This window comes from Rutidosis leptorrhynchoides, chromosome 8 (assembly GCF_046630445.1).
Source record: "Rutidosis leptorrhynchoides isolate AG116_Rl617_1_P2 chromosome 8, CSIRO_AGI_Rlap_v1, whole genome shotgun sequence".
NCBI lineage: Eukaryota > Viridiplantae > Streptophyta > Magnoliopsida > Asterales > Asteraceae > Rutidosis > Rutidosis leptorrhynchoides.
The window spans coordinates 185122964-185134682 of NC_092340.1; the positions used below are offsets into that span (position 1 = coordinate 185122964).

The following is an 11719-nucleotide window of genomic DNA, read 5'->3' on the forward strand; positions in this document are numbered from 1 at the left end:
GAATTTTTACACACCCGTGATATATATATATATATATATATATATATATATATATATATATATATATATATATATATATATATATATATATATATATAATCCTCACATTTAGAATTGTGAAGATATGAAGATTTGTTGAAATCATGAATAAATATAAATACTCACCTTTAAAAGTGCGAGGAATTATTATCCTCATCCACTAAAATTCCCCACAAATCGCCCGCCCCATTAACAAACATAGTCAAAACGACATCCCACCTTCCCTATAAAAACAAAATACGGGAAGGAAAAAAAAAAAAAAACATCGCCACAATCCACCTACCGTCACCACCAACCACCTACCGTCACCACCAACCGCCTACCACCGCCACAAACAGCGCATCACCATCGCCACCAGTGGCACCACCAGCGCCAACACCAGCCCCACCACCAGCGCTACCACTCTCAAACACACAGCCCAGCGCCACCGCCACCAGCGCGACCACCCTTCAGGTATGAAACTTCTTCTCCTATTTCTTTGGTGGAATTTGGAGGTCGATTTTTAGGGTTTTTTTATTCGATTCTAGGCTTAAGTTTTCTGTCCTTTCAATCATATTTTTTTTTTCCCATTTTAGTTACTGGCGGTATTATAAATTGTTGAAATTGATATCCTTGCTTACATTGCTAAATATATGGTGGCTCTGTTTAAACATAAGTTCAGTTTATGATTTCAATTTGTTATGTTAAATCTGTGTTTTTAAATGGTGATCCACTGATACTGAAAAGTTTGATATTCACTTTGTTCTCTGCTAGATTAATTACTAATGATATTTACTTATCAATTTTGTTTGTTATTGTATACTTGAACCAATTGTAGGTTTCATTTTGCAAACGTTGTAATTTGATAAATTTTGTTGTTGATTTTGCAAATAATGGCATACTACACAGATTGTTGTTGTATGTATGAATGTATGACTATGATTTTAGTTCTTCAAATATTAGCAGCATCATACTTATGTGTACAGATTAAAGTATTTGGATGAAATCAATTAGGTAGTATGTAAAGTTGTATCATTATGAATTCAGGTGTACAAAAATTTAGGTAATCGGTTGATTTAACCCCCGATGAAACTGAAAAGTTAGATTTTTCCATTGTTCGATTGTTCGTCTACTGCTACTGTTGTAGGTGTTCCTCTGCTTCGATTTTTTACCATAAGTGTTTTGATGTTTTAAAAGTTGAAATGTTTACTCTAATTTTCGGCGGTGTCCAACCTATAGAAGGTGATGACGAGGAAGAAGATGAAGATGGAAATGACGATGGAGATGAAGACGATGACTATGATGGCGGTGTAGACGGAGATGACGATGATGAAAGTGAAGTCGACGAAGAGGTATAGTTCTCTTATAACGTTTTAGAATTAAAATTGCTTACAATTTACTTTATAAAATTTGATGGTTACAGTAATGGTAATCTTGAATCTATGTTAGAGTGAAGTTATTTATGCCATAAGTTATAAATTCTTATGGTTAAGTTTGTTTTGTAGATTTTTTTTATGAAATTCTTTACATCTGATAATTGTATGCTTATATGTGTATCAAAGTCTAATTGTTATTGTTGTTAGTTTTTGCTACAAGCTTTACCAAAAAAAAAAACAAATTTTTTTTTTGTTTTTGCTACGAGTTAAATTTTGTATTATCTTCATACTGATTATATAATATATAAATTTTTTTATACCTGATGTAGTCCTAAACGTGGAAAATTTGTGCTTATTGATGTGTACATAAACTTTTAATGATTTTAAACTAGATATAATTCTAATTGTTTAGAATTGATTTCAACAAGTAGTTAAATATATCCGGATCTAGAGAGTTTCTTGAAGTGAGTTTTTATTGTTGCTGCACACATGAAAAAATAATGACGATGATGATATTATGATCATCAAATGTTATTGCTTTCTTTGTTTTTTATGTATGTTTTTATTGCTTTCATTGTTTTTCATGTATGTCTATAAACTCATATTTCCCTTATAATACTGGTTGTTGCGCTGGCTTACGAAGTTTTATGTTTCAGACCATGTCGTTTAATACGAGTTATATTCAAGGTTCGCCAAATGAGTCATGTGTTCTGTGGTCGGTTGTTTGGTTGGTTGACCAACTGATTTGTGAATTGAATTATCCTGGGTTCAGGCCTTGGACTTTTTTTTTTTCTTTTTTTTTTTTAAGTGCCACGTACTTGACAGGTGTCTTACTGCTTTTCATATTATTTGTAATGTAAAATGTATTTTTTTTTTAAATTTCATCAAATTATCGTTATCTACAAGATTAATATTTTACCTTTTTAGCAGGTTTAGATACAAATAGTAGCTAAATTCTTATTGTATTTGGTTATTTGATATCACTTTGAATGTACCTTACTTCGTTGTTGCTATTTTTGCAATGTTGTGATGCGCGTCAAAGTCGGTGGCTTTTTTTTTATTAGCCTGATACACATCAGATTATTATATATGCTTACATGTACTCATGATTCTTTACATGCTTGCCTTGCACATTCTGTTTTTTGGTCAAACAAATGGCGTCTTCTTCAACTTTTAAGTGATGGTTGAGACCCGAGTTTCGTAAACTAAAAAAATAGATGCATTCAAGATCTATTGTAATACTTTAATTTAATTAATGAATCTAATTTGATAGACCAAGGTTTAAAAAAACGGAAACGCGCCTCGAGGCGTTTCCCCTTTGTGAGGCGAGGCGTATGCCTCGAGGCGAACCGAGGCGTACGTTCGAGGCGGAGTTAAAAATATATATTTTCTAATATATGTATGTATAAATATCAAGTTTATTCAAGTTATTTTAGTTTTGTTAAACTTCAGGGACTATTATTGTTATTTGACAGAAGTAAAAAGAAATTAAGCTAGCTGTAAATAATAAATAATGATAAATAAATAATAAATAATACGGGTAGACTCCAGATTTGAGCAACATGAGCATATTTTTCTCTCTCCAACTTATCTTCTTCTCAACTTAAAAACCCTAAAAGAAATTAAAAACTACAGCCGCTATCCTTCCTCTCTCTTACGGCGAGATCTGCACAATTGACCACCGTTGACTGCCATATTTTGCTAAACAACATGAGGCGCACGCTTTTCAGTCACCTGTGAGGCGTACAAAAATCGAACCGCCTCTCCAAATTAGGCGTACGTTTTTAGTTGGCCTTTGAGGCGTACGTTCCTAAACGGGTAATTCGAAAATCGTACTGAGGCGCGCCTCGAGGCGTACGCCTCGACCCTTTTTTTAAACCATGTGATAGACCTGATGGATTTGGTAGGTTTATCCTTTGTTTGTTACAATGGGTTTAGCTATTGGAATCTGAGGACTACAATTGATTCGTAACATAACTGGTAATCCTGAAGTCAGGTGAGTACTATATTTTATAATAATTACAAATTTTGTTAGATATTGGAGTATATTTAATTAATTTTGGGGATTCTAGATGCTAGATTAGAATTCAATAATTAGTTGATTAAATTTGGGGTTAGTTAGATGATTATATATTTATGCTTAGTAATAATTTTCTGGATGCATAGTTACATACCTTGGAATTAGAATATCATTTTTGTTACAAAACTCTGGAAAATAGATTAGTGAAGTTTGTTATGGTTGTAATGGCTGTTTGTAGCATATGAAACAAGTCGAGACACGATCAGTACTGCCAACGTCATTTACGGGAGGGCCTCGATGTATGTATAGCCATTATTTAGATGCGTTGGCTATATGTCGTGTCCATGGTAACCCTCAATTTTTTATAACTTAGATGTAATGCAAGACAGCTTGAAATTAACAGGTATGTGGGAAGTTATCCTTATTTGATTGCTACTGATCGAGCTGATGTTGTTGCTCGGGTTTTCCATATGAAAGTGAATCAGTATGTATCCGTCTAGAAGGATGAAGAGTTATTTGGCTCTTTCAAAGCAGGTACATTGTAATCTTTATTTATTTAATATGCATATATTTATTTACTATGTGTAACTGATATAATATGATGTACTCTATATTCGTTTTTGGACATATGTCAACTATTGTGCCTAAATCTGTGCCTATATGTGTGTGTATGTGTCTTATTGCAGTTTTGTAGTCAATTTCGATTTTTTTTGTTTTGTTAAATACTTATTGACTAAGTAGTAATGGAGGCTTTTATGCTATTTGCACTGATGTAATGATATACGTTTGTTACAGTTTCGTTTAATTAAGTTAATTGTTATAATCTTTGTAAATGTAACTATGATTTTCTTCGAAGTGGCCATGTCTTCACGATTGTGATGTATGTATGGTAGTATTTTCTTAGTTGTAGATAACAACATATTCACATTATATACGTTCACAAATTAAAAAGATTGGTGCATGTGCACATTTAATTCGAAACACCTAATATGTATAAATGATGACTGTAAAAAATTATATTTTACATCTACCCATTGTCTTTTGGGTTAGCTTTACCACATATACTACAAGTCATGGTTGTAAAACTCGGCCAACTCGGCCGAGTAATCGGCGATTACTCAGTTGGAAGAACAAAACGAGTAATCGGTGTCTAACTCGTCCAATTACTCGGTCAACGCCGGTCAACGGTGGTCAAACGGTGGTCAACGTCGGAAAACTCGGTGAAAAGATTAAGGAAAACAGGAGACGATTAATCTGAGTTCATTAAGGTTTTGATCGACTTCCAACTCCCTAATTTCTCGAACAACGTTCTGGTCCAACTTTTTTCAGAATTGAGATTAAGAGTTCTGAATCGATTTGATGTGTTTGTTTGTTTAGAAAGAACGAATTGAAGGAACGTACCTGTAATTTCTCTATTTCCATCCATGAAGAGAACAAACAATTTAGGGTTTGGTGAATCACCGGTTGAAGAAGAAGTGGGTAGCATGCGGCTGCCGGTAGGGTTTCTAAAATGAGTCATTTCATTATTTTTTAATTTACATTTAAACCCCCTAAAGTTTAATTGTTATAGATTTTAACACTTTAAGTTTAGTTTTTCTTTCAACTTCATTATCAAATAGATACAAATCTAACCCCTCCAATTAAAACAAATATTTATATGTAACTTAACTTTACATATTTAACATATATATTTATAAAATTTTATATATTTAACATATATATTTATAAAATGTTTGTTTATAGCTAATATATATATTATATATCTATAATATATTGAAAATATTTAGTTATATTCAAAAAGTCAACAAAAGTCAACATCCGAGTACTCCTCCGAGTTCTCCCCGAGTCGCCGATTACTCCTCAAAAACCTCCGGCCGAGTACTCCCCGAGTCGCGAGTTTTACAACCTTGCTACAAGTTAATGACCACATTTATCATAGATCAGAATTTTTTGTGTGTGTTTGGGTCAGTTTCACCACCTGTTTGCTTTCCTTGAATGTGTATACATATGTGATTTTTGTCTTCTTAGTTGAATATTTACATGTGCCAATAATGTGTTGATGTCATTCTATTATTAAATAGTCATAAGGTGAACTATTTGTTGGCCATAGTGAAAGTATACAAACGCGGTTTATGTTGTTGTACCTTATTTTTACATGTTGTAAGTGTTGTATAAACTTTGTGCATGATGTACTGCTTCAATTGTGTACTTATTTTCTACATGTGTTTCATTTCGGTCAAACTTCACATTGTTTTCCCTGAAGGTATATACATATTTGTTTTTTTGGGGGTAAGTTGTTTACATGTGCTAATTGTGTTCTAATGTTTTAGTGTCCAGATATGTTGTTTTTTTCGGCTTAGCTGCAATAGGAGGCGTGCTATACAACAATGAAATCGTATTCGAGAAGCCATTGATGTTGAAAATTATGTTGTTTGTGCTTCGTCAACTATCGTTTGAATAACTTTTGAAGGAATGGTTTGATTTTACTTTTCCTTTGTTTATATATTGTGTTTGGTATTTTAGTATTTTGGTATTGGGTACTATTTTTGAAAGTCCCTTTTGGGTATCTTTTATGCAGCTAATGGACCTCCATTACCTTAATATGCATGTTAATTTGATTTTATATATGTGATTGTATATGTCTGTTAGTTTGTATTGTGTGTTAAGTTTTGTGATAATGATATGATGCTTTACAGGACATAGTGGTGCTAAATGAGTTATTAATTAAATTCTATTTCTTATAGGATAATGAATAATCTATTATTCCTTCCATACTTTAAGTTATTTTTTGTTTAAGTTGTACATGCGTTTCTGATCTATATTGGAATCTTGGTGATTGCAGTTATGTTTGTAGTTGATGCATGCTTTGTTTTGGTGCGAGGAACGCTTGAGGCTACTACGCGTGAACGTTTACCATCAGCTAAAAGGCAACTCTTCCAACGACAAGGTAACTACAAACAAGCACCAATATTACTAGACCATACTTAACCGTTTTTCTAACAACTTGAAACATGATACAGGTGAAGAAGGGCAAACAGGCGGAAAAAAAAAGATTGACGCGAACAAGACAATGGTAGCCAATAAAAAGTTATCATCTGACTTATCAGTTATCATCTTTTGAAGTTGTAAACAAGTATTAGGATAAAAATTAAGATTACCCAACTTAAAACGTCAATATGACACCCAAGAATACCTTACATTGTCAATGAAAATATGACCGCTATGTTACTACTCAGCCATTTTGTGTAAAACAGTGCATCAAACAAAAGGTCATAGCCATTGGGGACAAACTGTGATCAAAAAGCGGCCGGTTTCTATACTAGTTACCTCACATTTAGAGGTATGGAAGATCTCCTTCATAATATCATGCTTAAAAGAGTGATGGATTACCTCCTAAACTCACCTTTAAAACTGTTTGAACTCGATTACTCACTAATTAATCCCCGATTACTCATCTTTAAAAGCAGTCTGTTGCGACGATTGATGAGTTAAAATTGAATTGGTAATCAAAGTCGGTTAAAGTTAAAATTAATCAACATTTAAACATGAATTTAAACTAAAATTTTAAAATTTTTAAAATAAAATGAACAATTTAGACAATTATGTTAAAATTTATGTTTATGTTTACGATTTTCTTCTATATTTTTACACATAAGTTTTAAAATTTAATATTTACATATTCCTTTCAAAGTCTGACCGATTAGTTGTTATGATAGTTGTAAATTTTGTTACGCATGTTTTCCTAGCACTCCATTCAACTGTGAACATGTATTCAAACTCTTTTAAGTGTGTTCAAACTCTTTTAAGTGTGTACCATTGCTTAAATAAACGTGTCTATTTAGGGTATTTGTTGTATATATACATGTAAAACCTGATATCAGTTTCAACAGATTACTACAAATGTTCATTTCTACTGTAAATCTTATTTATCATTTACGATAATGATAACTCAAACGTACTCTACACTTATCCATGTAACCGATAAATAACGACAATTAAAAACTCCTTTTAGCATCCCAAGAAAACGTATCACCTTTGCAACTTGCTTAAAAAATAATTAATTTTATTATCTTTAAAGTTTAAATACGTGACATTTACAAACCAAATACAAGATCAAACTAAATTAAAAAAAATTCGATAAATCCAACTTTCCGCAAAGTTCTTGCTAAACATTTATCACTTTCGTAATATTATCAACAAGAACAAACTGCACTTATATAAGCGCACACTCACCTTTTCTCTCATTATTCATCTTTATATTTATATTTTATATATTTATTTATTTATATTCATAATAGCATCTCTTTTTCTTGCTACTGTATCTTCATTCGGATCTCATGGCTCTACTTTCGGATCTTATCAACCTTGATCTTTCTGGTTCCACGGATAAAATTATTGCTGAATACATATGGTATGTATGTATGTATGTATGTATGTATGTATGTATGTATGTATGTATGTATGTATGTATGTATGTATGTATGTGTATTCTTATATTATACTTAATTGGTTTCTTGTTTCTTAATTTTTACCCATTTTGATTCCCCTGTATTTCTCCATGAATCTTTATCTTTATTACAATAAGGTTGAGATTGATGATTGATGATTAGTACACCATCAATTTTATCCTTACACCACTAAACATGTTTTAAAATGTTATACCGTAGAATTTCATGTAGCATGTTTAGATGGTTGGTGGTGTACTCTCCTTTTAATACCTTTTGATGATGGTGGATATATTATTATGAGTTTCTGTGCTCCAAGTAATTTGGGGTACTAAAAAAAGGCAAATAAGAAATCACCCACTAATTTATTTGATCCACGAGATGAGATATGTGATATTCGAATCTGTATAAATTGAGAAATTAAGGAATAAGCTTGCAGTTTCCTTTTATGTTCGTGACCTTTATAAATTTGAGGATTAAGGACTATTCTTCTAAATTTAAAATTTTAAATCACACAAAAAACTTTGACTTTTGTCGTTTACTGAACTAGTCAAAGAATCTTGGAGTTGAATTAAATCCAATTGGTTTAAATTTTTTTCACTTTATTCACAGTAGATTTTTTCCAGAGTAATACTACGTACGTATTATTTTTCTGTTCCTTTTTAATCTAAATAAATTGTCGCTTTTTAAATAGGATTGGTGGATCAGGCATGGATGTTAGAAGTAAAGCAAGAGTAAGTAGAATTATTTATTGATATCTTTTTAACTGTTTATATATTCCGGATTTGATTGTATCATAGTTTCATTAGTCTTTTAGACTTATTTACTGATCTTTTTTTTTTGTTCTTTAGACTCTTTCAGGACCAGTGGATGACCCTAAGAAGCTGCCAAAATGGAACTATGATGGCTCTTCAACAGGGCAAGCCCTTGGTGAGGACAGTGAAGTCATTCTATAGTGAGTAGTCATGCCCTTTAATCAAATATGTATTTTTGCTACTTATAGATTGTGTTTTTATGTAATAATTTGTTGATGTTGACTGATAATTGTGTTATTGCTGAATGAAACAGCCCACAAGCCATATTTAAGGATCCATTCAGAAGGGGCAACAATATCTTGGTACCTTATAATTCTCAACTATCCTAAACTATTTTTGACGATTTATGTTTAGTATTCAGCTTAAAGATTTTGACTTTATGATTGAATTTAAACGAATTTGTTTATTTTAGGTGATGTGCGATGCTTACTTTCCCTCCGGCGAGCCTATTCCCACTAACACGAGATATGCTGCTGCTAAAATCTTCAGTAAACCAGAAGTCGAAAAGGAGGTTCCATGGTACGGAATTGAGCAAGAATACACCTTGTTGCAAAAGGATGTCAACTGGCCTTTAGGCTGGCCACTAGGTGGTTTCCCCGGTCCGCAGGTAACCGGTCTTGTGTCTCTTTACTCGTAAATGGGCACAATTTAGTAATTGTCATCAGTTTAATTGAATATTTATATTTATATTTAGGGGCCGTACTACTGTGGTATTGGTGCTGATAAGGCTTTTGGACGTGATATTGTCGATGCTCACTACAAGGCTTGTCTTTATGCTGGCATCAATATTAGTGGTATAAACGGCGAGGTTATGCCCGGCCAGGTAAATTTCTGACCGGCTCCTATTTTATAGCCTATAGTTTCTATTTGTCACCTCACAAAATTCTATTTCTATTTTTGTGTTTAAACACAGTGGGAATTTCAAGTAGGACCTGCTGTAGGCATCTCTGCAGGTGACGAATTGTGGGTCGCTCGTTACATTCTTGAGGTAATTTAAACTTATGTCGATTTCATTATGGATATAAATTGTAACCTTGACTTAAAAATTCGCTTTTTATTCAGAGGATTACTGAGATTGCTGGGGTGGTAGTTACATTCGACCCCAAGCCAATTCCGGTTAGTTTTTCATAAAATTTCCTATTTTCCGTATTTTAATCTTAGTATAGTATCGGATTATAAATATGCAAATATTGAACAGGGTGACTGGAACGGTGCTGGTGCTCACACGAATTATAGGTATTCTACGACTACTACTTATCTTCTTAATCATATTATAATCGTATATAATTATTATAATAATATAACAATTATGTTTACACTAATAATCGTAAATTCATAATCATGATCGTTCAGCACAAAATCCATGAGGGAAGACGGAGGTTATGAAGTAATCAAGAAAGCTATCGAGAAATTGGGTAAAAAGCACAGAGAACACATTGCAGCATATGGTGATGGCAATGAACGTCGTCTCACTGGTCGTCATGAAACTGCCGATATCAACAATTTCTTATGGGTACCACAAATCAATGAACTACTATTCGAATCGAATTTAAAAACATTTTATGTTCCAAAAATATTTGATTTTGTTTTAATTAAAAAAATAAAATAATGCAGGGTGTTGCAAACCGCGGAGCATCTATTCGTGTTGGAAGGGAAACAGAGAAAGATGGAAAAGGCTACTTTGAGGACCGAAGGCCGTCCTCAAATATGGATCCGTACGTGGTGACATCGATGATCGCTGAGACTACACTTCTGTGAAACAAATCTTGAATGGAGATTTGTTTGATTAAATTATGAAGCCTTATAAGGAGGAAGATTTGAAAAGGAGTGTATTAGAATTGGAGCATCCCTTCTCTTTTAAATTAGCTGCATCCTACTTTATTTTCTTGTTTATTTTAGTTTCATCTGGATATAGACATATAGTTGGTGTTTATGGGAGCAAAACATTTTGAGTCTAAAATGTAAGATAGCTACCACTGGATTTGCGATTATTTCCATGTTGTGTTCTTGGGAAGATTGATAATATATCTATTATCTATTTATCTATTTATAATAATAATAAAATAAAATGGAATGGATGGTTAATTTCGATCCATATTCTTTTTTTAATGGTGGTTAGACTGACGAGGGTTCGAACTCACCTGGTCATTTCTCAAGACGAATATTAGAGTCCTACTACCCCATAGGATGTTCACGGCGCATAAGGAGAATATTTTGATCCATTTGTTGATCTCTCTATTTTTGCTAATTTTCTACGAAGTATATTTTAGTTTCATTGCTTTAAATTGTTTTTTTTTCCCTTTTGGAACGACAAAATTTTATTTAGAAACTCTTTTTTTTTTTAAACGGCAAAAAAAAGATTTTGATCCATAAGTTCCAATTAGAAACTAAGTGACCCTTATTTATAAGTTAACTGAAAGAATACAAACGAACAAAATCAAAAAGCATACATTTTTTCAACGAAGAATCACTAAAAACTATGTCATTTCGAAACCATCAAATTACCCATAGGAGAGTAAAAATGACCCCATCGAACAATGCTTCTCTTCCACCTAACCAAAAACATCACATCATCCCAAGAGCCCATGACTTTCTATCCACCTCATAACTTTCTATTCACCTCACAGGAAAAGAATAAGTGAACCACCCCTTCCACGCCTTGGTTGCAAATTGGACATAAGATGGATTGTATCTCTAAACCCCTTGACGACATATTCAAACGAGTTGGGATACAATTCCGCTTGAACCTCCACATAAACACATTTATCTTTTTCGAAAAAAGTAAACCAACTAATTGAAATAGTCGACGGAAGCATCATGCGATCAATGTATATTATGGCCGACTTAACTGAAAACAACCCATTTGACGACATAATCCATTTCCAGTAATCGCACGAGTTCGAAAGGACCACATGTTGAATTTAAGCGAGTAATCACACGAGTTCGAAAGGACCACAGGTTGAATTTCAACGAGCAGCTGATCCAAGTCTTGAACATTCCTACTTCCAATCTCTTATCTAGACCAGAACCACGTCCACATCCCAT

General features: G+C 32.9%; 1 protein-coding gene across 8 annotated transcripts; it reads left to right on the top strand.

The window, feature by feature from the left end:
- The first annotated feature begins 205 nt into the window (after positions 1-205).
- Positions 206-10708, top strand: LOC139861191 (glutamine synthetase-like). 8 transcript variants are annotated; one of them, XM_071849491.1, is made up of 18 exons: positions 206-492; positions 1258-1370; positions 3302-3390; positions 3653-3713; positions 3818-3948; positions 5745-6361; positions 6435-6754; positions 7713-7825; positions 8554-8593; positions 8711-8814; positions 8928-8976; positions 9087-9281; positions 9369-9497; positions 9588-9662; positions 9737-9790; positions 9873-9910; positions 10028-10187; positions 10289-10708. In XM_071849491.1, exons 8-18 carry the CDS (start codon positions 7752-7754, stop codon positions 10430-10432), a joined length of 1062 nt encoding a protein of 353 aa, XP_071705592.1. In that variant the 5' UTR covers positions 206-492; positions 1258-1370; positions 3302-3390; positions 3653-3713; positions 3818-3948; positions 5745-6361; positions 6435-6754; positions 7713-7751; the 3' UTR covers positions 10433-10708. The 8 variants fall into 8 exon arrangements, with proteins under 8 accessions (XP_071705592.1, XP_071705595.1, XP_071705593.1 ...); XM_071849494.1 differs by lacking the exon at positions 3653-3713 and having other exon boundaries at positions 5745-5889; positions 6257-6361; XM_071849492.1 differs by lacking the exon at positions 3653-3713 and having other exon boundaries at positions 5752-6361.
- The last annotated feature ends 1011 nt before the right edge of the window (positions 10709-11719 follow it).